Raw genomic sequence first — 26,090 nt, 5'->3', positions numbered from 1 at the left:
GGAGAGAGGCGTTCGGTTTGCAGCGGGAGGGAGGGAAGGGCTTCGCTTGCTGCGCCGGGGGGCAGGTTTCCCAGAGGGAGTCATGGCCGCAAGGGGCCACCTTTTCATCGCGTGCCCCAAGCGACGATAACGGCTGCCGCCATGTTCTACCATCGGGCGGGGGAAACGGAGAGGATTCAGAAGCAAGCCGATGACCTACGGTGACCTCCCGATCTGCAGAACGCTTGTTCTTTCTGCGCATTTTGAAGAACGGAGGGGGTTGGACTGGGCGGACGGGCGTGGACCTGAGTGAGGCCGTGGGCCGACTGGGAACAGTTGGGGGGCCGCCGCAATGTTCTTGTGCAAAACAGCACATCTAGAGCCGGGCCGGGCCGGGGAGACTAGAGCCGGGAGACGGGGAGGGACGCGGGGCAACAATCAAATTCAATGTCCACAACGGGGTCCACAGGGTGGGACAGGAGGCAGGTGGGCCTCGATTGGTGGGCATGTGGGCATTGTAACGTCAGCAGCTGGCAAGCGCCAGTTATTTTTTTTAAAGTGAGTTTTGTGAACAATCTTATTAAAAATCTATAATCCCAACCGAAATATGTAAAAATCTCCCCGTTTTTGCATCTGGTTTTCGAGGAGATACGCTTCACAGGTAAAATGACACACACACACACACACACAGTTTTAAAAGTATATAGATAGATGACTTTACAGGCATAATATTTAATATCATTTTAAAAAGTAAAGTTCGGGCAAGGAATACATCAAATTCAAGGTTCCAAGTCAAATACAGTTTAAATTGTTTTCAAACATGAGTAGATTCCTATTCATTACAAGTAAACGTTACAGATGCTACATGGGACCAGATGAAAGTTACAATGCAACATGTTGTTAAAGCAATTTTTTGTATTTAAATAACCTACTTATGTCTAACAATAATAATGTTGTTCTATGATAACATTTGTTGCAAAACATTCCTTGAAATGTTGCCATTTTAGAAGCATGTCAATGATTGGATTAACAGATGTAAAATCAGTAAAATCATCAGTAACTAACTCACTTGTTAATGTTGCTTCCTTCCTTCAGTCGATCCCCAGCAGCTCCTGACTTTGCTGCTCTCTCGCTACCTGCCAGGTCCACCAGGCTCAGTTTGCTCACCTTCTCACCCAAGGTCTATGGAAAGATGATTGGAATCAGGTCAGAAATGGCTCTACAGTGATTTCACCCTTCAGAGTGGTTGGTTTATGAAACAAACTGCCAGAGGAGATAGTTGAGACAGGTACAATCACAACTTAAAAAAAAAAACATTTGGACAAGCACATGGATAGAATAGGTTTAGAAGGGTATGGGGCAAATGCAGGCAGGTGGGACTAGTGTAGGGGGGGACATACTTTTCTCCTGACCATCCTCTGGCTTTCAGGAGCCATCGCTTTATTTATTTAACACTAATTTCCCCCCATTTTACCACCTGTCCGGTGACCATTGTCCAAAGAAAAGCAAGATCTCATGCCTAAACGACGACTGGCCAGTGGCCTTGACAGCCACCATCATGAAATGTTTTGAAATGCTCCTTATGCCACTGGAGAAGACTCCAGTCTATCTAGCGGCCTTAATACACTGCAGTTCGCCCACCACCACAACAGGTCCACGAACGGTGCCATTGCCCTAGCCCTACACTCATCCCTAGAATGCCTGGATAAGAGAGATGGATATAGATAGATATGCCATTTATTGTCACTATACATGTACAATGAAATTAAAAGCTGCTCGTACTCAGTGCATACATATAATTTAGTACAAAAAACAAGAAACAGAAAACAAAAACAAAAGGGGGGGGGATACGTGCACAATTCTGCGGAGCTATATACATATCTATAAAGGCAAAATGGTGAAGGAGATGTTTAAAGATTATATTAAATATTAAAAATGTGTTTTAAAAAATGTTAAAAATTACAGTTACAATACACATTACAGTTCCAAATTTCATTACGTGGATATAATAGATGGAAGTCCGGGTGTTGGGCTGTGAAGTCAGTGCATGTGTGAATTAAGAGTAGTTATAATTTTCGGAAAACAACTATTCATGTGTCTATTTGTCCTAGATTTGATGCACCTATAGCGCCTTCCAGAGGGCAGCAGGTTGAACAGTCCAAACGCAGGATGGGAGCTGTCCTTGATGATATTCTTTGCCCTGCTAAGGCAGCGGGAGGTGTAAATATCCATCAGGGAGGGGAGAGGGCAGCCAATGATCTTCTGTGCTGTCCTAGTTACCCTCTGAAGCCTCTCCCTGTCTGCCATGGTGCAGCTGCCATACCATGCTGTAATGCAGTATGTCAGCAGGCTCTCGATGGACGATTGGTAGAAGGTCAGCAGCAGGTTAGAGTCCAGGTTGTGCTTCTTGAGGACCCTCAGGACGTGCAACCGCTGCTGAACCTTCTTGATGACCGCTGTCGTGTTGTCTGTCCAGGAGATATCAGCAGAGATAAGGACGCCGAGAAACCGGAAGGTGTTGACCCTCTCCACACACTCGCCGTTGATATGTAGGGGGACTAAGTCGGTGCTGTGCCTCCTGAAGTCGACAATGAGCTCTTTTGTTTTCCTGGTGTTCAGAGCCAGATTGTTTTCTGAGCACCAGGTTGTCAACTTCAGGACTTCCTCTCTGTAGGCTGCCTCGTCTCCCTTTGAAATAAGTCCGACTACAGTAGTGTCGTCAGCAAATTTGACGATGCGGTTGTTGTTGTGAGCCGGACTACAGTCGTAGGTGTAGAGACAGTATAAGAGGGGGCTTAGCACACTGCCCTGTGGGGAGCCGGTACTCAACCTGCGAGTGGAGGAGAGGTGGGGGCCGAGTCTCACAGTCTGGGGCCGGTTGGTGAGAAAATCTTTTATCCAGGCACATGTGAGAGTGGGGAGGCCGAGAGTGACCAATTTATCAATGAGAATGTCCGGAATGATTGTATTGAAAGCTGAGCTATAATCCACAAAGAGCATCTGGACGTAGCTCTGCCCCTGCTCCAGATGGCTCAGCACAGAGTGGAGAGCTACGGTAATGGCGTCTTCTGTGGATCTGTTTTGGCGATAAGCGAATTGGTGGGGGTCGAAGTCTGGTGGTAGATAGTCCTTGATGTGCTGGAGGACCAATCTCTCGAAGCACTTCGTGATTACCGGAGTGAGGGCCACAGGACGGTAATCATTAAGGCTGGTGATGGGAGACTTCTTCGGCACTGGGACGATTGTGGCTGATTTTAGGCAGGATGGAATAACTGCCTGGTCCAGGGAGAGGTTGAAAATTCTGGTGAAGATGGCAGTGAGCTGGTGGGCACACGCTTTGAGCACCTTACCAGGTACTCCATCTGGGCCGGTAGCCTTCTTGGGGTTCACTGCCAGGAGCACCCGTCTGACATCGTGCTCCCTGACAGTGAGTGGGGTAGTACAGGAGCCAGGTGAGGGTGGGAACAGGGCTGTAGCAGGTGAGTGCTGCTGTTGTGATGTTTCAAAGCGGGAGAAGAAGCAATTTAGCTTTTCTGCCAGCGGCACACTCAGGTCTTCTGACTTTGTGGCACAGCCTCTGTAGTTGGTAATGTCTTGTATGCCCCGCCATACCTCCCGTGTATTATTGCTGGACAAGTGGGACTCTATGCTCCTCTTATGGTCCATACAGAGATACATACATCAGATTCCTATTCATAGACTACAGCTCTGTCTTTGGCAGCATTATACCATCCAAACATGACTTGGTGTCAGCACTCATATCTGCAAACGCATCCTCCACTTCCTGACCAACAGACCCCAATAAGTGAGGATAGGGGACAAATCATCGTCTACGATAATCTTCAACACTGGTACTCCACAAGGATGAGTTCTCAGTCCCCTTCATTACTCCTTGCATAACCACAACTGTGCAGCCATGCACATAATTCAATTTTCAAATTTTTCAAATTCGTAGACGACACCACCATTGTGGGTGGATGTCAAATAATGATGAGTCAGGGTACAGGAAGGCGATCAAGAACCTCGTGTTCTGGTGTTGAGACAACAACATTTCTCTCAATGTCAGCAAGAGAAAGGAGATAGTGATCGACTTCAGAAAGCGAAGCGATACACATATCCCAGTTTGCATTGAAGGTGTCAAAGTAGAGATGGTTGAAAACTTCAAATTCCTAGGAGTCAAAATCATCAACAACTTCTCCTGAACCACCCATATTGAAACAACGACCAAGAAAGCACATTAGCGCCTCTACTTCGTTAGAAGGCTTAGGAAGTTCGGCATGTCCCCTACAATTCTCACCAACTTCAATGAACCATAGAAAGCATTTTATAAGGATGCATCACAACTTGGTTTGGGAACAGTGAATTGTGGAGGCAGCCCAGACCATCACACAAACCACCCTCACTTCTATTGACTCAATTTATACCTCACGCTGCCTCGGCAAGGCCAGCAGCATAATCAAAGACGAGTAGCACCCTGGCCACTCCCTATTCTCTCCTCTCCCATCAGGCAAAAGGTATAGGTGTGAAAACATACACCTCCAGATTCAGAGACAGTTCTTCCCAGCTGTTATCAAGCAACTAAATCATCCTACCTCAAACAGAGAGCAGTGCTGAACTACTATCTACCTCATTGGTGACCCTAGGACTATCCTAGAGCGGATTTTGCTGGCTTTACCTTGCACTAAATGTAATTCCCTTATCATGTATCTATACACTGTAAATGGCTCGATTTTAATCACATATTGCCTTTCTGATGACTGGATAGCAAGCAACAATAGTTTTCACTGTACCTCGGTACACGTGACAATAAACTAAACATTGATTTTCGATAGTTTGTTGCGAAGCACATATGCACCCAGTCTATCAAACATATGCACCCAGTCTATCTTGAGCGAGTAGAACTAAAATAATTCATGTCATTACTAACATCCAAGTCCTCACCCCTGATTGGAGATCGCATAGTGTGTGCGTTAGAATAATGTTGAATACTGCATGGGAGCGGCTGCTTTCCTCATTCATATTGGTTGCCGCAACTGTTCGGGACTTGTTCCCTTCTGACATCAAAGATTCAATATCCTAATGGACAAGAAAAATTGGATTATTCTTTAAATTTATTTTTCGCCACACAGTATTACTACTTCCCACCCCAACCCCCCCCCCCCCCCCCCCCCAATTCTCCGTTCACCGGTAACTAAGTGTGCATACAAATACATTCTCCTAATCGTTTTTGACTGCATGCTACAACTATGATCTTAGAAAATGCATGTCCACAGTCATGCATGACTGCTTCATGTGTTCCATGAGCACAATCACTTTTTTGAACGTCAAGAAAAATAATCAAATGAGTAGGGTGGAGTATGTAATGCTTTATAAGAATTACTGCCAATTTAAATTACATATGATATTATGGTTCTTTCCTGCCCCAATGATACTGGAATATGTTCTGCTGGTACCAGCATGTAGAAGGCTACTTCATTTTCTTTCATATTTGGAAAATTATCAAGTTATTTTAATGCAGCATACTTGATTGTGAAACACTTTTGGGTATGTGCTGCTAACTGCTCATGGTGCCCATCAGACCTTCGTAAAAGTGGATACAATAAATTATGGCTTCAATCCATCCATTAAACCAATCAACCAGGATGTTGCCAGGATTTAAGGGATAAAGCTAGAAATTTCCTTGTAGCATAGGAGGCTGAGGGATGATCTTATAGAGGTGTATACAATCATGAAGGGAATAGATAGGGTAAATGCACAGAGCCATTTACCCAGGCTGGGGGAATGAAAAACCATAGGTTTAAGATGAGTTGGGCAAGATTTAATTCAAACCTGGGGGCAACGATTCTTACTCAGAGGAAGTGGTGGTTATATGGAACAAGCTACCACTGGAGATGGTTGAAGCATGTACTTTAACAGTATTTAAAATACATTTGGACAGGTACATAGATAGGAAATTTCCAGAGGGATATGGGCCAAACGTTGGCAAATGGGATCCTAAAGTCGTGACATTTGGAAAGCAAAGGAGATAATGTTCTTAATAATTTTGAGCATTTAATTTTAACTGGAGGATGTGGCAGTGAATAACCAGACATTTTCCTTGGATATCCATTTCAATTGTTACCCAAAATATATTTTGTCCCATCACCTTAAAACTGTTGCTTCTCTAGCATATAAAGAGTTCCATCCTTAATTATCATCCTTACCTTGTAACTTGTCACAGCTAGTTTAGACAAACCATCCACATAAGGACCAAGGACATTGTGTTCTCTCACCTTCAAGCTGTGGCGACTTCTGCATATGCAAGTGATCAAACAAAACACAATAGAAGATAACTAGAAGATACTTCATTAGAACAAGTAAAGAACATGCTTCAAATGTTCTTATGCTAACATAACTTGAACTCCCTACATTTCTAACAGATAACGATGGACAAAATGATAACACTACAGTTTAGATTGGAACAGAATGAATTATTGTGTTATTAGCATGAATAGCAATAAATGAAAATGTAAAAACATTCAGATGATTGTAATTCAGCTCTTCCTTTTTCATTTTAAGCCTTGGGTTTTCTATTTAAATACTTTAAAGTTCTAAAAAAACATTGGCAATACAAATTACAGTGGCACTATATGGAAAATATAATAGAGGGAATGACTGAACTCATATCGAATCATGCTCTTATGTAACATGGAAACATGCCCACTCATCCTAGTTGGTGGTCTCAGCTGTTGGGATTTTCCTGCGAGAACAGGAGCAAGTTAAAAAGGCTAGTCTCATAAGTTGGCTAAATGGCCAATAAAAGGAAGGTAAGCCAAAGCGAAGAGGCCATAGAAGGAGTGCACAGAGTAAGAGTGGGGCATTGAGACTTTGGCTCAAGAGGCTTCGGGATAAGGTTTGGTCTGTCACTTTTTGTTTGTTTCAGAGTGAAACTTGGTCTTGGCGTAGGTGGGATGGAAGCTGGTGCAGTGGAGTGCTCGACCTGTGCGTGAGAACTCAAGAAGATGGCCACTGTCCTCAAGGACCACAGTCCAGGTGCAGTAGGTGTAGTCCAGGTGCATCTCCTTAAAGACTGTGTTAGGGAACTGTAGCTGCAGCTGGACAACCTCAGGCTCATCTAGGAGAGTGAGGAAGTCATAGACTGGAGCTATCAAGAGGTGGTCACACAGAGACTAGATGGGTGTCGGCCAGGAAAGCAAGAAGGAAAGTAGTTCAGGAATCACTTGTGGCCATTACCCAGCAAAACAGGATACTGTTGAGAGAGATGCCCGTTCAGGGGTGAGCAGTAGCAGCGAGGTCTGGACATCGGGCCTGGCTCTAAGGCACAGGCAGGTAAGGTGAAGACAGGCAGAGTCATAGTGATAGGAGACTAGATAGTTAAGAGGGGCAGACAGGGGATTCTGTGGCAGCAAACATGACTCCTGGATGATCTGTTTGGCTCCCTGATGCCTGGGTACTGGATGTCTCAGAGCAGCTGCGAAACATTCTCAAGAGGGAGGGTGATCAGCCAGAAGCCGTTGTGCACATCGGCACAGATGACATGGGTGGGAAAAGGGATGAGGTTCTGCAGGCAGAATGTAGGGAGTTAAGCAAAAGTTAAAATGCTAAAGGGTGGTAATCTCTGGATTACTCAAGTCACCATGTACTAGTGATGATAGCAATAGGAGGATAGGACAGATGATGTGGCTGAGAAGTTAGTGCTGGGGACTGTGATTCAGATTTTTGGACCATTGGGATCTCATATGGGGCAGATGTGACTTGTGCAAGAGGGACGGGTTGCAGCTGAACTGGAGGGGCACCAACATCAAGAGAATCAAGTCAAGAGTGTTTTATTGTCATATGTCCCAGACGGGACAATGAAATTCTTACTTACTGCAGCACAACAGAGTATGTGAATATGTAAACATTGTACATAATGGGGGAAAAAAAAGAAAAAGTTCAATAAATAACAAATATAGTGCAAATAACAAATAATAATATAGTCTTTTGCAGTTCAGAGCTCAGAGCTCAGAGTCTGAAGAAAGGTTTCAACCCGAAACGTTGCCTATTTCCTTCGCTCCATAGATGCTGCCTCACCCGCAGAGTTTCTCCAACATTTTGGTCTACCTCGTCTGACCAAGCTTATTCGGTGGGTTTAATAGCCTGATGGCTGTGGGGAAGCTGTTCCTGAACCTGGATGTTACAGTTTTCAGGCTCCTGCACCTTCTACCTGATGGCAGTGGTGAGATGAGTGTGTGGCCAGGATGGTAGAGTTATACAGCACAGAAATAGGTCTTTCAGCCCAATTTTCCCACACAGACTAACAGGTCGTGTCTACATTAGTCCCACCTGTCTGTGTTTGGCCCATATCCCTGTCAACATATCCCATGTAAACATATGGGATTATATTATAGGCCGCCCAATGGCCAGCAGGAGGTAAGAGGATCAGATATGTAGACAGATTACAGAAGGATGAAATAACCACAGGGTTGTTGCAGTGAGTGATTTTAACTTCCTGAATATTCATTGGGACTTACTCAGGGCAAGAGGATTAAATGGGGGTAGAATTTGTTAAGTATATCCAAAAAGGTCTGCTTAGATTGTGTGTGGAAAGCCCATGGTATGCTTGCCTATTGAATATAAGAGTCAGGAAGTGATGCTGCAGCTCTATAGGACTTTGGTTAGGCTGCATTTGGAGTAGCACGTGCAGTTTTGGTCGCCCAATTACAGGAATGATGTGGAGGTTTTGGAGAGGGTGCAGAGGAGGTTTCCCAGAATGCTGCCTGGATTTGAGGGATTTAGCTACAGGAAGAAGTTGGATAAACTTGGATTGTTTATCTGGAATGACAGCGGTTGAGGGGAGCAATAGAAGTAAATACAATGATGAGAGGCATAGATAGGGTAGAAAGTCAGAATCTTTTCCTCCAGGGTGTAAATGTCCAACACTAGAGGGCATTGTATCAAAAACAAAGTTGGCTTTATCAAAGTTGCACAAAGTAGCCTGTTGTAGCAGCCTCAAAGGAGGCAAACAATTCTCCGTAAAGGTAGGATCACAAAAGAACTTCACACACTAGCAAATAGTGACCAACATCAAGTGGAGAATACCCTATGGGTCAAGTCACCGGCTGCAAACAAAGGTCGAATTAGATGAAATTAGAGTAGCCTGCAGTAACTCTTAAGATAATTAAGTAAGTAGGTAAGTAAGTAAGTAAGTAAGTTTATTGGCCAAGTATTCACACACAAGGGCTTTGCCTTGGTGCTACGCCCACAAGGAACAACATGACATGCAGTGACAGTTACGAATGACTCAGAAAACACTAAGCTTTAATAATAATAAGACATTAATGATAAAACACCATTGATCAAGCATGTGAACCAACAAAATACCAGATCAAAGGGAGGCTACAGATTTTTGGCTGTTGAGTAGAGCAACTACTCATGGATAAAAACTGTTTCTATGTCTGGCTGTGGCAGCTTTGACAATCCAGTCGCCTTCCAGAGGGAAGTGATTCAAAGAGTTTGTGGCCAGGGTGAGAGGGGTCAGAGATGATCTTGCCCGCTCGCTTCCTGGCCCTTGCAGTGTACAGTTCATCAATGGAGGGAAGGTTGCAGCCAATAATCTTCTCTGCAGATCCGACGATTCGCTGCAGCCTCCAGGTGTCGTCCTTGGTGGCTGAGCCAAACCAGACCATGATGGAGAAGGTGAGAACAGACTCTACGATGGCCATGTAGAATTGGACCATCATTGCCTGTGGCAGACTGTGCTTCCCCAGCTGTCGCAGGAAGTACATCCTCTGTTGTGCCTTTTTGACAGTTTTGACTTAACAATGATTTTAATTGCTTCTCCAATCATCGTCAGGCCAAAGAGATGTTCCCAATTAACCAGGTTTCATTTTTTTGTTCCTTTTTATAAATGCAAATCTTTAACATTATCTTTATTTTCCTCCCTTTCGTTTTCTATACCCTGTAGAATACTCAAGCATACAATTTGGTCTCACAGCTTTGACAATGCTGCTCCTTTCACGAAGAGCACAGAGCAGCCAAGCAAATAAATGCATCTGATGATCTCCCACCTTGTGTCTCCCTGTGAGTGCACGATGATTAATATTTCATTGGAGAAAGTGAGTGATGGCTTAGTATCCATATAAGATTCCTCAATACAGTATGCAATTATTTTTAAATGCTTTTAAAGTCATTAATAACTTAAAACCACTGGGAAGGAAAAAGTATCTAAAATATTATTTGGCACTATTGAAATTCAAAACAATTCTATTCAATATACTCAAGGGGATTCAATAGACCAGGAGCAAGAAAATAAAAAGTTATTTTAAGTACCAATGAAATGACAAAATGTCAGATTTCTGCTGTGAATGTCAAAGAACAATAATAAGCATCTTTGCAGACATGAAACTAAAACTGATGTGTAAGCCAAGACAGGACTTCACTGAAGAGGAATGGTTGTGGTGTAGCTGGCCAATCAACTGGAATGGGTGCACGTATGGCAGATTGCTGTTGTAGTGCGAGGGTCATTTTATTGCAGGATCCTGTTATCCAAATAAGAAACCCAACGATCTCTTGCCAGTAAGGGGGGGGAGACTCCTACAGCTGAGCATATAAATTTGCCACATGGAGGAAGTGTGAATGCTCAGAATGAAATTGGTGCAACTATTTTAAGGCAAGTTTGCAGATGACACTAAAAATATGCGGTATTGTAGACAGCGAAGATAGTGATAAAAAAAATATAGCATGATTTTGATTGCGGGGCAAGTGGGCTGAGTAATGGCTAATAGAGTTTAATGCAGATAAGTGTGAGGTTTTGCATTTTGTGAAGTCAAACCAGGGTAGGACCTTCACAATGAACAGTCGGGCCCTGGGAAGTGTTGTTGAGTAGAGGGATCTAGGACTACAAAACATAATTCCACATATACATTGCAGGTAGATAGGGTGATGAAGGTGGCTTTTGACATGCTGTTTTTCATTCGTCAGGAAATTTAGTGCAGAAGTTGGGACATTATGTTACAAGTTGTACAAGACTTTGCTGAGGCCGCACTTGGAATATTCTGTTCAGTTTTGGTCACCCTGCATTAGGAAAGATGCAATTAAGCTGATAGGGGTGCAGAGAAGATTTACAAGGATGTCACCTGGATTCGAGTGGCTGAGATTGGGCTGCAGGAAGTAGTAGTTGAGGCAGCTACAATAACAACATTTAAAAAACATTTTGACAGATTCATGGACAGGAAAGGTTTAGAGGGATATGGGCCAAAAATGGGCAAATGTGGCCAGCTTAAGTATGGCATTTTAGTCAGCATAGTGAGTTGAGCCAAAGGGTGCGGTTCCATGCTGTATGAATATCATTATTGCTGAACATCGTATTAGACTATTATGGCCATCACTTACAGAGAATCTATTTATGATGAAAGAAAAAAGCTGTTAATTGAGTTCTGTATAAAACTACCCATTCCTGATGTATTCATATTTACTGTGATTTTATCCCAAAACTTACCCTTTTGGATCAAGCAAATCCCGGACTTTTTCATTGTAGATTTCCATAAATGACACTTCAACTGCAAAGCTCTGCTCTTCATTTGCCTCTTGCAGCGCCCGTTCAAACAGCTTACTGCACAACCGGGGGATCAAACCAGGCTTATCTTTTGAACCCATCATTGTGTACGATTTACCCGAGCCTAACCATCAAACAGGTATATGAATAGTTAACAGGATCAACTGCACATTATAAACTCAGTGTCTCTTTGTTTGATAGCAAAGTAAATGTGAACAGTGTAAAATGAAAATACTTTCTTTCAAATGCACTTGTTCATATTAAAACCACTTGATAGAGATATGTTAGAGAATCTCATAAATATCCATTAAATTATATTTAGCATCATTCAATAAAAAAATGAATTAGTTAATTTCATGAGTGCCAAGATGTGCTAATAATCATTACAGAATATTTTTTTAATTGACTTGATGGAAAGAATTACAGATTTAGCATCATCTTACCAGTCTGCCCATAAGCAAATATACAAGCATTGTATCCTTGGAAGGCATTGTGTAGTAAACTTTCACCAAGGCATTTAAACACCATATCTTGACCTGGTGGGTAAAAATTAAATAAAGCATAGAGAGTAACTGAATATTTCTAAATGAACAATGATTTAAGACAAAAAAGAGCAAGGCAAACATTCTGTGGAATGCATGGAAATATAAGCAAGCACATTGTACAATAACTCAAATGATGACAAGGCACTGAAGTGAAACATTAGTGTTTTAGTATTCACAAAGGAGTTAGGGTTAAGGCCTGATATAATCATTTTAATAATTCTGAAAACTGATCCATATGTCCATTTCAACATTTAACAGAGTAGGGTGTGAGACACAGAGAATAGAAGACTAGCCAACCAGCTCCCAGGAGGTGATATGACAAATCAAAAATTTGAATTAGGCCGGCAGTCATTGATTTAACCAATTCTACAGGTTTGACAGCAGCTGCATGGGCGTTTCAGCCCTCATGAAGAACTACCAAGTCAGCATGGCTTGTGGGCCAGGTGGATCGTTTTTCTTTTCCGTATCTCTACCCTTCTCTTTCCTAGCCACGCACAATGGTGCAAGAATATAACCGTATCTCCCCCAAGGTGGGGAAGAAGGTTATCAAGCCCACACTCTCCAATCAAAATTCTGGATAAGACAAAAAATGGAAAGTGCTGGAAATATTTAACAGATCAGGCAACATTTATGGAGTGAGAAAAATACTGAATATTTCAGGTTGGTGACCTTCCATCAGAACACTGGATCAGGTAAATCTGTTCCTGCAGCCTCTCCAGAGAACTACACATTGCCAGGAACCCAGACTTTCACCCATTGAAATCAGATTGGGGAACTTGTAAAGTACAAACGATGTACATTTAGGAGATCCCCTTCACTTTAACCCAAGTAAAGGTAAAGTGAAGGTGAATGCTGCAGAAGAGTGAGTTCTGGGAGTAAAGTTGATGGTTAGCTAAAAGTGGCCAATCAGGTGGGCAATGTAGCGAAGGAAGCATTTGGCACATTTGCCTTTACTGGGAAGGGTACCGGGGTAGCAAAACGTGGCACATAATGATGCAGCTATACAAGTCGTGATGAGGCCACACTTGGAGTACTATTTGCAGCTCCGGTCACCCAGCCACAGGGAGGATGACATTAAGTTGTAAAGGGTGTAGACAAGACTTACCAGGTGTCACGTGGGGCTGCAGGCTTGAGTTATAGGGAGAGGTTAGATAGACTGGAATGTTTGCCTTTTGAGCATAGGCAGCTGTGGGGTGACCTTATTGAGGTGTACAAGAGGGACATGAGCAACATGAACATTCTTAGTTTTTCTCCCCTGAGGGTAAAGGATTCTAAAACTAGAGGGCGTACGCTTAAGTTGATTGAGGAAAGTTTTAAGAGGGACCCCAGGGACATTTATTCCACTGATTGGGTAGCCATATCTGAAATGACCTGCCAGAGACAAATGTCAAAGTGGACACAATTACAACTTTTCAAAGACATTTGTATATGGGTAGGAATAATTTAGAGGGCAATGGATCAAATGCAGACAAATGGCACAAGACCAGTATGCCAACGACATGGACAAGGTTGGCCAAAGGACCTGTTTCTGTGCTCCTTAACTAAAATGTATCTTTAATTCTATTGCTCTACAGAGACATGATTTAATCCGATTGTCATCTCTTCAGAGATCCAACATCTAGAATTGTTTTTTAATTGTCTTTGGGTGAATTTATGTTTCTGTGATGATATATTATCTACTGATGTCCAATGGTAAATATACAAATGCTGGTTCCTGCCAGAAATGGGCTTTGCTAAAATGCCACCATCATTTGCTTCTCACGTATCGGTGCAAATTATGAACATTTAACTCAACACGTTATTGCATTTTGAACAAAGATGAAAAAAAAAATTTCAAACTCAAAAAGGAACTAAACATTTTCAGAGGGAATTATAGCTGGAGTTTAAGGATGTTTAAGGATGTGCCACCATCACAAACCAGAAAATAAACACAATATCCAGCAAGAGATTAAAACTGAAAACACTGGAAATACTCTGCAGGTCAAGAGTCATCAGAGCAGAATTAAAGATTGACGAGTGAAACATTAACTATAATTCTCTCTGCAAAAGGGCCGTCTTTACTTGATATGTACAACATATTTTACTTTTCATTTCACATCTCCAGCTTCTACAGTATTTTGCTTTTGCCGGATGGTACAATGGCACAGCAAGCAACACTGCTGCCTCAGGTGTGTTGGAATGTGGTTTCAACATTCCTCGTGTAACCACTTGGGTTTCTGCCAGGTGTCCTGCCTTGCCTTCCTCCCAACCCCAAAGACATCCTGATGTGTTGAGTGGCTACTGCAAATTACCCTTTAGTGTAAATGAGTGAAGAATCAAAGGGAAATTGATGGACGTGTAAAAAAGAACAAATTGCAGGGCTACAGAGGAATGAGGGGAGAATGGGACTGAAGTCCATTAACTTAAGAAATCTAATGAGGAATAGGTAAAAACTCAAACTTAATCGACAGAGAGCAGGTAACTCATAATATGACTGTTAGTAAGTACTTGAGCGTTCTTTGTGATCACGGACGCACTTCTGTTTATAACATGGAACCTCAAAGGGCATGAATGGTAGTAAAGTGATAGAATTTCAGTAACAAAACCAAACGTTACTGCCTTGGTTCCATTATAAATGAAGCTCTCAACCCATACAGCTGTAAAACAAAACTTTATAACAGCAACTTACCTGCATACTTCTCCTTAACAGACTCATCCATCGACCAGAAACAGTGATCGTATGCAAAAACCTACAGATAAAGGACCACCATGAATGCCTCATTTGTATTTCATATTGGAGTTACAAAATTGAAAAAGATTGAGAAAATATTCATATAACTTCAAAAAAAATCAATTAAAGCCAACTTAAAAACGTTATTTTAAAACCATCATTATTACTCCAAATTTCAATCCAAAATTGAAAGATCAATCTGACACATTCTCGACCTTTTCCGCTCATTTCAATTCCGTGCCATGATTCATCTTTCTGCCATGTTGTCTTTATTTCAGATTTCCAGCATTTAGAAACTGATCAATTACATAAAAGTAAAACAAATTATAATGCAAATGATGTATCAAAACTTGCGTCCACATCATACATTAAACATAACATTTTCCATCTTTTGTTTATGATGTGTATGGTTTTTTTTTTCTTGTTCGTATGACTGCAGAAACGAAATTTCATTTGAACTGAGGATCAAATGACAATAAACGGTATTGTATTGTAGAAAATCAAGATATAACAGAGGGAACGGAGATTTAAAAAGAACGCCAAAGGCAAGGTTAGAGTGTTTATCATGAAACATAGAGAAACATAGAAACATAGAAAATAGGTGCAGGAGGAGGCCATTCGGCCCTTCGAGCCATTCATTGTGATCATCGTCCCCAATCAATAACCCGTGCCTGCCTTCTCCTCATATCCCTTGATTCCACTAGTCCCTAGAGCTCTATCTAACACTCTGTTAAATCCATCCAGTGATTTGGCCTCCCCTCTGTGGCAGGGAATTCCACAAATTCACAACTCTCTGGGTGAAAACGTTTTTTCTCACCTCAGTCTTAAATGGCATCCCCTTTATTCTAAGACTGTGGCTGGACTCTCTGGACTTCCCAACATTGGGAACATTTTTCCTGCATCGAGCTTGTCAAGTCCTTATATAATTGTATATGTTTTTATAAGATCCCCCTCATCCTTCTAAACTCCAGTGAATACAAGCCTAGTCTTTTCAATCTTTCCTCATATGACAGTCCCGCCATCCCAGGTATCAATCATGTGAACCTACGCTGCACTGCCTCAATCACAAGGATGTCCTTCCTCAAATTAGGAGACCAAAACTGTACACAATACTCCAGATATGGTCTTATCGTAGCCCTATACATCTGCAGAAGAACCTCTTTACTCCTATACTGAAATTCTCTTGTTATGAAGGCCAACATTCCATTAGCTAAACACCTGTTTTCGCTTTTTTATTCTGGGGTATTGGGTGTAGATTGATGATAAACAAAATTTTAATCCATTTTAGAATAAGGCTATAACGTAACAAAATGTGGAATAAGTGAACGGGTCTGAATACTTTCTCGGTGCACTGTAGCATTCATTTACCAGGATTTACCTGGTTAAATTATGGAGCGATTGCTCAAACTAGTGGGTTCCTGTTCTCCAGCCTTCTGTAGACTGGCTCCCCTGTCGACTGCATGCCACATTCTTAAAAGATAGCTGATGTCAACGACACCTTTGACCATTGAGCTAGATATTATATTACATTAAATGGCAATTGAGCATTGATTTTATATGATACATAACATAGTCTGTCATTAGCCATTCGTTGCACAATTACATTTTCTTTGCACTACACCGATTTGAAGTAAATATAGTTTGGAATGCCAGGGCACTGCACTTTAATACCAACATATTCACCATTTTAGTTTGAGGGTTACTGGCAAGGAAAGCAATGAAAGTTGCCCTGAGGTAGTGTGATCAGTTACCATCTTGAACTATAACAACTGTACTCTAAACCAGTGATTCTCAACCTGGGACCATATGGCGGGGGCCATGGCAAATTTCAGGGGGACCACAGAAAATTTTGGGGATTTAGGGGGCCACAAGTTCAATGAAGGGGGCCGCAGCTACCACCCTGCTGCCTCCTAAATTTCAGTTCTAATAAATTTAAATCTATGTAATTGAAATATTTTTGACATTTGTGGAATAGAATAAAAGATAATATATGTGCAATTAATAGACACTGATATTTTTATGGAAGGTATTATAATAATGAAGTACTTTTTTTCTGGTAATAATGTAAGGGGGGGGGCACAGAAAAATTAAAAGATCCCAAGAGGGCCATGAGCTAAAAAAGGTTGGGAACCACTGCTCTAAACAATGCTGTTTGATCAAGGGCATGAAGGCTTTAGAGGCTTAAATATGCTGCTGATCCACGCTGACCTGATGGACTAAACCCGACAGAAGGTACATCCTATAACCACATTATACGAGTGATTAAGGTATGAATGTTTCAAAAGTACTGAATGAACTTTACAGTGATTACTTTGCTTCAGATGGCGCTGGACTTAAATATTGTTTCAGCCTTTCCCATTCTGACAAGTGCAGATAATTTCTTCTCAATCCTAACTTGCACCATGCAGCTGGAGTAGATGTCACTTGGGTAATCAGGAATCACTGTGAAATTCCTAATCTTTGAAATGCTCGTGTAGTTAGTCAACTATTCAACTTTTCAAGGGCAGGATATAATGATTTTCTTAAACATGGTAAACAGCACTGTAAACGTACATCTCACTTCCTCCTCCACCAACACAAGAAAAACATAAATCACAGCCTACCTTTGGTTGATTTCTGTTTAATCATGACATCCATATTTTTTCAATTGATGGAAAAAAAAGAAAATATTTTTGATTATATTCAGTTTGAAAAGTCTGCACAAATTCAAACATACAATAATGCAATACAAAAACTCCTCGAGCTGTTTACCAAGAAATTGTACTTGAGTTAATCCTTAACTCTATCAATGTACAAATCAGAAAAAGTATCAATATATTGGTCACAAATGTTTCAGAATGCATGATAAACCTGCAGTACAAATATTTAAATTCAAAATTAAATGAACTCCCAAAATATCAAGTACTGCAGAAAAAACCCCACTGCATACTACATAACTATTAACGGAAAAAGCTTCAACATAAACATACCAGACCACCATTTTTCAATTAATTAATTTATGGTCACAACTGGATCTATGTGCCAAGTTATGCAATTCAACAATCAAGATTTCATCTTGGAATAAATGTATTATTACTTGGGCAATGTTTTATGTCATTACAAGCCCTTCGAAAAAGTCCTTGGAAGAATGCATTGATCAGTTAATTGACACTGTATCAACTGGATGCCTCCTTCGACTTTTTAAATGACAAAGTTAATCTCTTGCACTTCTTTTGCTGCACTTTCAGTCACAAATGACTACTAAGAGTTTTTAATTAACATGTCTTAAATTTACGCCACTGAAATCCAATCACAACAAAATAAATATCAAGTTTCGGGTGGGGATATTTTATTCCATGTGCTTCCTTATTACCAGGAACGTGCCTCAGTGAATCACAGATGGGTCTTTTTTGCACAATCATTTGAACTTCATTTAATTTAAGCACAAAATATATGCAATATATATAAATAAGCAAGCAGTGTCATCTGTCCATCCACAGTCACTCTCTTGCGCACACACACACACACACTCAAATTACATTACAAAGAGTAGTGGTGTATAAAAAAGGAATAAATAGGAATGAAGACAAAATAAAAATAAATAGGGAAAAGAAATGTTAAAGACTAGAGGGCATAGCTTTTAGGTGAGAGAGAGACTACATTTAAAAGGAGAACGAAAGATACAACATTATGGAGTAATTCAGCAGGTTGGACAGCATTCCTGGAGAACATGGATAGTTAATGTTTTGGGTCAGGACCCTTCTTCAAACTGATTGTAGGGTGGGTGGGGGGGGGGGGGGGGGAGAGAGAAGAACGCTAGAATTGGTAAGGGGCAGGATAAAGCATGGCAGGTCAAAGGTGAACACAGTCGAGCAGGGAGTTGATAGGCAGGCGGTTGGACAAAAGTGAACACATGAGGTATGAGAGAAAAGGATTACGGAGTGGCAAATTGTGAAGCTGGAAGATTGATGAGGTACAAATTGTTTAGGAATGTAGGTCAACCAGGGCTCAGCAGAGGGGAAGGAGTGGAAAAATGGGGGAGAAGAGTTTCTAGAGGTTACCTGAGGTTGGAGAAATGCAGGGCAAGATTTTTTTTTTACACATACAGAGAGTGGTGGGTGCCTGGAACAGGCTACCAGGACTGGTGCTGGTAGCCAGGTTTTTAACAAATACCCCAAAGGATACTGTATAATATACATGGTCCTGGTGAGACCACATCGGTAGTATTGCCTTAGTCGTACAACACGGAAACAGGCTTTTAGGCCAACTCGCCCATCCTGACCAATATATCTATCTGTCTGAGCTAACCCCATTTGCCTGCTTTTGGCCCATATCCTTCCAAACTCTCCTACCTTTTAATCATGATAATTGTACCCACCTCTACCACTTCCCCGGGTAGCTCATTCCATATACCCACCACCTTGTGTGAGAAACTTGACCTTCAGCTCCTCTTTAAATCATTCTACCCTCTAGTTTTAGACATCCCTACCTTATAAAAAAGCTGCAACCATCTATGCCCCATTGATTTTATAAACCTCCAGATTCACTCCCCAGCCACCTTCACTAAGGGAAAACTGTCCCAGCCTCTCCAATTTCTCCTTATAAAGCAAGTCAACAAATCGCGGCAACATTCTTGAGAATCTTTTCTGCATCCGCTTTAGCTTAATCACATCCTTCCTACAATATGATGACCAGATCTCATCACAATACTCCAGAAGCAATCTCACAAACATCTTGTACAGCTGTTATATGATGTCCCAATGTTTGTTCTCAGTGCCCCGACCAATGAAGGCAAATATGCCATGTGCCTTCTTCACCCATCCTACCAACTTGTTTCACCGCTTTCATGTAACTAAGTACATCCCCTTTGCCAGGGTGATCAACCATGATCACATTGAATGGTGGTGCTGGCTCAAAAGGCCAAATGGCTTATTCCCGCACCTATTGTCTTTCGGTTCTACAGCACTCCCCAAGTCCTTGCTATTCATCGTGTATGTTCTGCTCCGGTTTAACTTTCCACAATGGATTATATTGCACTAGTCTAAATTAAGTTCTATCCGCTATTCCTTTGCCTACCTTCCCGTTTGGTCTAAGACCTGTTATAACCTTAGGCAACTTTCTTTGCTCTCCATGATACCACCAATTTTGGCATCATCTGTAAACTTACTGCCATGCCAATTACATCCTCATCAAAATCATTTATACAAAATGACAAATGATTACAAAGTTGCAAATCCCCCCCCCCCCCCTGTTCCCCATTTGTTCTTCCCACCCTCCCCCACGGCAGCCCCCCCCCACAACGGACCCTCCATTGTCCATTGTGCAGTCCCCCTGTGTGTCCAAAGGTGGATCAAAGAAAAATGAAAACAAAACCGCAGATGCTGGAAATCTAAACCAAAAACAGAAAATTCTGGAAAAGCCTAGCAGGCCAGGCCACTTCTATGGGAAGAGAACAAGTTAATGCTTCCATTAATATTTCAGGTCAAACACACTTCCTCTTTGACATGAAATGGTAACTCAATCATTGGGCGTTCTGAAACAATGTGACACGAGGAAGGTTGACAAAATGGAGCCAGGTATTTGCTGTGCTACCTTGCCGGAAGATAGAGGAAGATGTTAGAGGAGGAAGATATGCTCAACTGCAGACACACCAAGAATGAATGCCATACTTTTATCCAAGTCACATTGGTGTTATGGGAGAGGCTGAAGTCTAATAAGGGGAGTTAACGCAAGCAATTCAAACAAATTCAAACAATTCATACAGAGTAGAGGGAAAGTGAGATTGGAGAAAGGAATCTGCTTTGTTTAGAAAAGAGAAATGAAAATTTTAAAAAATGCATTACCATAATAAAGTATTTAAAGTATACAGAATTCAGACACAACACAGAGAACATTAAAGGTTAACAAATAGTTGTTTGATAGGTTAAGAACACAAGGAGTTTATAACCTACACACTGTAATTGCCCATATTTACTTTATTGTGTGCAAAAGGGGTGTAGATAAATTAAGGTAGTGAACCTGAACATACTCAGTGTCACCACAGGTTTTACAAACGTAATAACATCTTTCAAACACAATCCGACTAGGTTGTGGAAAGACAGACAGAGGTTATCAGATAGCTCTTTCAAAGTGCTTTCAGCAGCATGACTGGCCAAACAGATCCTTCTGTGCAACATAATTAGCACGTTTCAGGAGTCAAACAACAGCTGCCTTGCTCTAAGAACAGATTCTTTCCTAACTTGTAATACAGGTGCACAACCTTTTATCCGGTGTTCCAGAAACCGAAAAGCTCCGAAAACCGGCCATTTTTTCCAGATGTCGTCTGCGCACCAAAGCTCGCGTTTGGCGCCAAACTTGACCCAAAACGACCCACGGTCAACCCAGGTCTGTACTACTGTAGCGGCTGCCTCCTCCCTGGAGACCGGGAGACACTTAAACATCTGTAAATCATTGCTTAAATGTTAGTCAGTTAGTTTGGAGGACTTTTATGTGAAGGGGGGTGAAGGGGTAAACTTGGTCGGAGAGGCGGGGAGCGGTCAATGCCTTACCGGGTCGCCGTGCAGTAAGCTCCGCAGCGCTGTGGCCGGTGGGGCCGCGGGCGGCGCCAGTTGTAGCTCCGACCCCGGCAACTCTACCCCTGGCTGCCTGGCGCTCCAAATCCAGCGCGGCCCCGCGGCCGGACGCCCCAGCTCCGCGAATGTCGGGAGTCGGCGACGTCGCAGCGCTGGGATACCAGCGGGGAGCGGCAATGCCTTACCCAGGTCGCCGTGCGGCAAGCTCCGGAGCGCTGTGGCCGCCGACACACACATCGCGGAGCGTCGCTGGATTTTGGAGCCGCGCAGCCAGGGGTAGAGTTGCCGGGGTCGGAGCTCCAACGGGTGCCGCCCGCGGCCGGACGGAGCCCCCAGCTCCGCGGCTCCAAATCCAGCGACGCTCCGCGATGTTGATGTGTCGGCGGCCACAGCGCTCGGAGCTTGCCGCAATCCCAGCGCTGCGAAGAGCCGACTCCCGACATTCCCGGAGCTGGTACGTCCGACCGCGGGCGGCGCTGGATTTGGAGCGCCTCGCAGCCAGGGGTAGAGTTGCTGGGGTCGGAGCTACAACCGACGCCGCCCGCGGCCGGACGGAGCCCCCAGCTCCGCGAGGTTGGGAGTCGCCGACCAGGTAGGGGACTAAGAATTAAAGTTTCCCCCTTCACCCCGACTCCACCACCACCACATAAAATCCCTCCAAACTAACTGACTAACATTTATGCAATGATTCTCCCGGTCACCCGGGAGGAGGCAGCAGCTCCAGACTTTTCAAGCCGCCCGCGCTACCTACCTAATCTACGCTAAAAATCTTCCATTCTGAAATCCGAAAATGTCCGAAATCCGACAAGTGTCTGGTCCCAAGGCTTTCGGATAAAAGGTTGTGCACCTGTAGTAAAGTATAAAAGCAAACATAAACTACAAAACTGCAAGTGCTGTCCATAAGTGGTCCTAAGTGGTTGCAGCAGGAATAATATGCCCATTTAGAATGCAAATAAGGGAACTTGAATTCCCTTGTTTAAAAAAGTCCCTTGCACATGGTGCATTAACAGATTGGTTTCGGCACCTCCTCCGTAAACAAAAAGCAGTTTCATTATTGAGCAACTGAGGGCTACTAGCCAAGTTTTATATGCAGATCGGTTTACTTACTCATTTTCTAAATTTCAACTCATCAGCAAAGAAATAGGAATAAAAGTTTAGCCTGTACAAGTATTTCTGACTATGCAACTGCAATCATGTCTGCATTTTATACAAAGAAAGAGGCTGGTATTATCCACTGTAAGAGATTCAAATATAGAATACATTTGGTGGTCAAGCTTTATTGAAGGTACACAAAAATGCTGGAGAAACTCAGCGGGTGCAGCAGCATCTATGGAGCAAAGGAAACAGGCAACGTTTCGGGCCGAAACTCTTCTTCAATTGACATGTTTTGCCTTTTGACTCCAAGAATTGGTCAGTATAGCTGTGGATGATTTTCCACAACGTGATTACCTGACCCTTATATACACAAATACCAAACCCAAGAGAACCCATTAAACTTAAGAAGCAGTGAATCAGCCATACATTAAAATAGTTTTAACACACTGCATTACAGCTGCATAGTTTAGCTTGGTAGGATTGCTTAGAAGTTGTGGATTCAACCATGAAATGATGGTATACCCTAACATTATAGTTGACTAATTCAGGGGGACCATTGCACTTGGAAAGAACCAATATACCAAGGTCACATCATCTAGTTCAGGCGCTCATTCCAGGTACCATAATACGTCTTGCCAGAAGGATATGGGTCAAACATAGACAAATCGGACTGGCTTAGACAGACTTGGTTAGCCTGTTTCTGTGCTGTATGACCCTTTGACTCTGCGATTCAACTGTTAAGTTTCTCCCTAATGGAATAATAATAATAATAATAATAATAATAATAATAATAATAATAATAATAAATGATTTATGAAAAGCAGAATCAATATTATTTTCTGTAAGAAATGGATTGCGTTTGGAAAAAAGTCATTTGTGAGTCACCTGCTCACCAAGTAGAGGTTTAGAACAATTAATGGAAGATATAAAATTAAGCACATTCTATTACATCCATAACTGTGTTCTTGGAAAAGTCTCTCCCTGACCAATTATCTCCAACATTTTCCAGATTTCTAGCCTGCAGTCGAAATTTCCATTTTTTTCCATTATGATCAGGGTTATATTTACTTTCAAAACACCTGAAACAATGTTACCATCTAAATCAATCTGCATTACTTTAGTTCAGCTTGATAAAATATGGATCTATTATTGATGATATGCTATCAAGTTTGACAAAAAAAGGGGGTAATTGGCACATATACTTACATTACTTTGTTCCTATTTGGGTCACTAAGTAAATATAACTACTATATAACCATATAACCATATAACAATTACAGCACAGAAACAGGTCATCTCGACCCTTCTAGTCCGTGCCGAACACATATTCTCCCCTAGTCCCATATACCTGCGCTCAGACCATAACCTTCCATTCCCTTCCCGTCCATATAACTATCCAATTTATTTTTAAATGATAAAAACGAACCTGCCTCCACCACCTTCACTGGAAGCTCATTCCACACAGCTACCACTCTCTGAGTAAAGAAGTTCCCCCTCATGTTACCCCTAAACTTCAGTCCCTTAATTCTCAAGTCGTGTCCCCTTGTTTGAATCTTCCCTACTCTCAGTGGGAAAAGCTTTTCCACGTCAACTCTGTCTATACCTCTCATCATTTTAAAAACCTCTATCAAGTCCCCCCTTAACCTTCTGCGCTCCAAAGAATAAAGCCCTAACTTGTTCAACCTTTCTCTGTAACTTAGTTGCTGAAACCCAGGCAACATTCTAGTAAATCTCCTCTGTACTCTCTCTATACTGTACTGTATGTATGTTCTTCAATTCTCCTTCAAAAGATGCAGTTTCGCTCCTACCTCTTTCCTACTCAACAAGCAAACAAACACAAGCAGCAACTGTTAACAGACATATACATACACACAATAAGAGCCTTTTACCCCAAAACATTCCTGAAATAACTCACACAGACGGCTAGAAAAGAGAATTTAATTTATTTTGCTGAGTTGCTTAATACCAAAGGTCTGCAGGAGTATCTTTTTGTCAGAGCAGAGAGCTCAAATGGATTTTGTATGTAATAAAACAATAATGCAGTGAGAATAAGCTCCAAAGGTTTAATTAAATGTTGTGGGCAAGAATTTTACTAGCTTCCTAATAAGAACGTTTTATAAGATTCGAACACAAGCAAGATGAAAATGGTGGTGTATCGTGACACAGTAGTTAGCACCATCGCCTCTCAGCTACAATCAATCGAGGCCTTGGGTGCTTGCTCTATGTACAGAGTTTCTACGTCAGGGATTTCTATAGGTGCTTCACTTTCTTTCCATACCCCAAAATAGTGCTGGTTGGTTCATTGGAAGCTGTAAATTTCCCCGTGGGTATAAATACCTACACCAAATGACTACTTATTGATATATCAAAGTACATACCACAGAGGGGCGAGTATATCAAGATTCTTCGCTTCCACACTGGGAAATATGTGCCATTTTATGTCAGCAATTTCACTGCGTTCATGAAATTCAGATCATCTTTACTCTGCTCTGACCTCACCTGCAGGATGTACAAGCCTATTGCACAAGTAACGCAGTTGACAAAAGAGTACCTGAACATTTAACCATCCAATAGTGACACTTTTGCCGAGGCATTATTCTATTCCGAGCTCAGAAATAAGTCTGTGCAAATTACGCAACTGTGAGTGCAAGAAGCAAACACGCGTTCATATACCTGTCCTGTTTGCTTACAATGTTAAAGAAAGCACAATAGTTCTTTATAGGTGTGTATGATTATCAAATCTTATGGAGCAAAGAATAGATTAATTAGCTGTCTCGGATCCAATATATTTTCCAACCTTTGTGGTGTATCACGTTCACAAAAAATTAAATGCAGCAAAAGCTAAATGAAAAGCTAGAAATCCGACATGGATCTACAATGAAAATACTATCTCATTAATTGTAGTGCTGTGAACCACTCAGGGCTCTCACTTAATTTTTTTCCCCTGTTGCCAGCCAGGCAACCTAGTCAGCTTTTTAGGTTGCCAAATGACAGTTTAGGTGGTCATTTAAGACGGCTTGCATGACACATGCGATAATGTGCTCGGACGAAGTGCGTAGTTACCAGTCGGAATTATGGTCAATGAAGCATTCACATATTATTTCTGCTTCAAATAAAGTCACAAACTAAACATATTCACCAATCAAGACATGATATATACCACAATGACATGCAGCAAAATTACAATACAGTATCTCATCTCTATTTACACGTTGCAATGAATGCAATTTCTATTATTTCTTTCCACTTCCAAACAAAATTCTGGTTGGATTATTCAGCGTATGATCAACCTCGGTGAGACCAAGTGCAGGCTTGGCGATCGCTTCACACAACACCTACAATCAGATTGCAATAACCAACCTGATCTCCCAGTGGCTCAGCACTTCAACTCCCCCTCCCATTCCGAATCCGACCTTTCTGTCCTGGGCCTCCTCCATGGCCAGAGTGAGGCTCACCGCAACTTGGAGGAACAGCACCTCATATATTGCTTGGCCAGTTTACACCCCAGCGGTATGAAAATTGACTTCTTCAATTTCAGGTAATCCCTGCTTTCTCCCTCCTTCCCCTCAGGTAATCCCTGCTTTCTCCCTCCTTCCCCTCCCATTCCCAGCTCTCCCGCAGCCTACTGTCTCCGCCTCTTTCTTTATTTTTCCCGACCCCCCCCCCCCCCCCCC

The 26,090-nt window shown here is 42.1% G+C and overlaps 1 protein-coding gene across 4 annotated transcripts in view; it reads right to left on the bottom strand.

The window, feature by feature from the left end:
- Positions 1 to 26,090, bottom strand: part of LOC129699434 (kinesin-like protein KIF13B) — a 181,054-nt gene that overhangs the window by 72,377 nt on the left and 82,587 nt on the right. For all 4 annotated transcript variants that reach the window (XM_055639207.1, XM_055639209.1, XM_055639208.1 and 1 more), the window contains exons 3-9: positions 17,374 to 17,386; positions 14,729 to 14,789; positions 11,959 to 12,051; positions 11,459 to 11,639; positions 6,183 to 6,270; positions 4,921 to 5,055; positions 1,049 to 1,161 (exon numbers count right to left, since the gene is read on the bottom strand). In XM_055639207.1, the coding sequence (XP_055495182.1) occupies positions 1,049 to 1,161; positions 4,921 to 5,055; positions 6,183 to 6,270; positions 11,459 to 11,639; positions 11,959 to 12,051; positions 14,729 to 14,789; positions 17,374 to 17,386 (684 nt within the window). The remainder of the gene's footprint in view (positions 1 to 1,048; positions 1,162 to 4,920; positions 5,056 to 6,182; positions 6,271 to 11,458; positions 11,640 to 11,958; positions 12,052 to 14,728; positions 14,790 to 17,373; positions 17,387 to 26,090) is intronic.

The sequence above is a fragment of the Leucoraja erinacea genome, chromosome 8 (assembly GCF_028641065.1).
Source record: "Leucoraja erinacea ecotype New England chromosome 8, Leri_hhj_1, whole genome shotgun sequence".
Taxonomy (NCBI): Eukaryota; Metazoa; Chordata; class Chondrichthyes; order Rajiformes; family Rajidae; genus Leucoraja; species Leucoraja erinaceus.
This window is presented reverse-complemented; position numbering and strand designations above follow the sequence as displayed.